Genomic DNA, 2,502 nt, shown 5'->3' on the forward strand with positions numbered 1-2,502 from the left:
GACAGACAGACAAATGGGGCGGGGGACACAAGCCCTGGCGCCATGCTCTCCAGTGGTGCTTTTTAACCTAACGAAGGTGTTTGGGCGCGTTCGCCAGTATCACCGCGCATGCTCAGTCCCTGGGACACTGACCTTGATTTTCGTCCCAGGCGGTTAGAGCGCAGCTAGGAAGACAAGCAGGATGTTCACCAGCCTAAGCAAAAGCAGGATAGTCTTCTGAAGCAAAGAAGCAAAGCACTGAGCCCAGCACAGAGCGGACGCGGGTGGGCACGACCTCCTAGACCCTCCCCTGCCCGGGGTCGCGTGTCTCCCTGTAGGGAAATCCAGGGAGAGTTACACTGCAAGTTTCCGGGGACACTGGCCACCCACGCCCCTCACTCTTTTCTGTGCGGAGTTCAGGGGTCGACCCTGCAGATTAGCTTCAGGGAGAAATCAACGCTGTTTTCTGGCAGCTGTGGTGCTCGGGCTCGGTGAGCACCCGCCACACCCGGGGGCGGGAGACTGAAATTGCCGGCGCAGACATGCTTCCTTGGGTAGCCTGAGAGTCTGCATCCCCGGCAGGGGCCTGGGGACGCCCGGGCTGCCTGTAGGGAATCGAACTCTGGTGTTTCCACGGCACCCCCGGGCTGGCCGCGCTGACGGAAACGCAGGCAGTCAGCGGGCGGTGTGGCACACCACCAGATGCCGAAGGTTCTTGCGGAAGCTGTCGTCCAGGAAGGCGTAGAGAAAAGGGTTGAGGCAGCTGTTGGCATAGCTCAGGCTCGTGATAAAGTAGGAGATGGCGATGACCAGCGGCGTCTGCGGCAGGTCGGTGGTGAGAGCCACCACGGTGCTCAGGTGGTAGGGCGTCCAGCAGACCAGGCACACGGCCAGGATCGCCGCCACCAGGAAGGTCACCCGCCTCTTGGCGCGGCCCAGGGCCTTGGCATGGCTGTCCAGCCGAATGGCACGCAGCCGGCACAGCAGGGTGGTGTAGAGGACGCAGATGGTGGACACCGGGATGGCGAAGCCCAGCACCAGCGTGTACAGGCGGCTGGCGCGCCACCAGAAGACCTCGGGCTGCGGGAAGACCAGCACGCACTGGCGCCGGCCCTCCTCGTCGTCCAGCCGGGCGAAGACTGCGAAGGGCAGCACCACCAGCGTCGCCAGCGCCCACACAGCCAGGCTGACAGCGCGCGCCGCACCGTATGTGCGGCCGGACACCCGGCGCGACTCGGCGGTGGCCAGCACCACCAGGTAGCGGTCGGCACTCATGACGGTGAGGAAGTAGAGGCTGGAGAAGGTGTTGTACTGGTCGATGGCCACGATGAGCTTGCACATGACCTCGCCGAACGGCCACTGCCTCAGCAGAAAGTCGGCGATGTTGATGGGCAGCACGAGGGTGAAGAGTTCGTCCGCGATGGCCAAGTTAAGGATGAACAGGTTGGTGACGGTCTTCATGCGTGGTGCTCGCAGCAGCACGTAGAGCACCGCCGAGTTGCCCAACAGCCCCACCGCGCAGATCACCGCGTAGACTACTGGCACCGCCACCGCTAGTGGTTGCGGCAGCGGCAGGGGCGCGGGGCTCGACGCGTTCCCGCAGCCGGGAGCCCAGTCCCGGCACGACGTGTTACCCGCTCCAGGCTCCCAGAACGACCCGTTGTGCATCCTGGCGAGGCCAGGCGACACCCTTCGGTCTCAGCAGCCGGGGGGCGGGTGGTCTGGAACCCGGGATGTGCACCCAGGTCCCGGGAATGCGCCGAGAGCTTTTCTTTGGCTTTGCAGAGGGGCGTTTCCCGCCACTACACAGCCCGCAGTCTCCTCGGGCTCCCGGGCTGGAAGTAGAATCAAAAACAGGTTAGGTTCGTCGACGTACAGCTTTAGGAAGGGAGGGGTGCAGAGCTGGAAGTATCGCCGCGCCCTAAGCCTACTCCACCGGAGCTCTACCCCCTATCTGCTGAAATCCGATTCCAGCCAGTTGCACACATCAAAGTGCTATAGAAAACGTCCCTCACTCCTAGGAAAATGCAAATCCACCTCCCCAGTTTAAAGTCACCTCTGGCACACCTGACACCCCACCGAATTCCGCACAGGCAAATTTGTGTCTCCCTCGGCTTCCTGCACCCTTGGTAACAGCAAACTCAGCAGCAATCTTAATCTTACCTGGATAGCTCCCCAAAAGGTCTGTTTCTCTGGAGAGGTGAGTGCAGGATCCCACTGTCAACTGGAGGATGCTGCCACCGCGGTGGTGGGTATACCTCCCTCCCTGCCTCTGCCCAGAGGCTGCTACTCCTGCCTCCAGAGTCGCTCTCAAAGACCTGTCACACACAGCTCCCCCCCCTTAGAAAAACCCTCAGATCTAACAGAAAACAGGATTTCTCAAAAGACAGAGCTTCTGTTCTGCCTTCCTGAAGCATAAACTGACTTCTGAAATGAAAAGCTTTTCTGCCAAGAACTGAATTTAAAGAAAACAAAGTGTGTATACTCTTTTAAAAGAACAGTGGAGATCAGGTTCCTATTCCA

At 60.5% G+C, this 2,502-nt stretch overlaps 1 protein-coding gene across 1 annotated transcript; it reads right to left on the reverse strand.

The window, feature by feature from the left end:
• Positions 1-465: 465 nt before the first annotated feature.
• On the reverse strand, positions 466-2,253 carry Npbwr1 (neuropeptides B and W receptor 1). The gene has a single exon (XM_008844426.2). It carries the CDS (start codon positions 1,645-1,647, stop codon positions 655-657), a length of 993 nt encoding a protein of 330 aa, XP_008842648.1. The 5' UTR covers positions 1,648-2,253; the 3' UTR covers positions 466-654.
• Positions 2,254-2,502: the final 249 nt, after the last annotated feature.

The sequence above is a fragment of the Nannospalax galili genome, unplaced genomic scaffold (assembly GCF_000622305.1).
Source record: "Nannospalax galili isolate Female #2095 unplaced genomic scaffold, S.galili_v1.0 scaffold40, whole genome shotgun sequence".
Lineage (NCBI taxonomy): Eukaryota > Metazoa > Chordata > Mammalia > Rodentia > Spalacidae > Nannospalax > Nannospalax galili.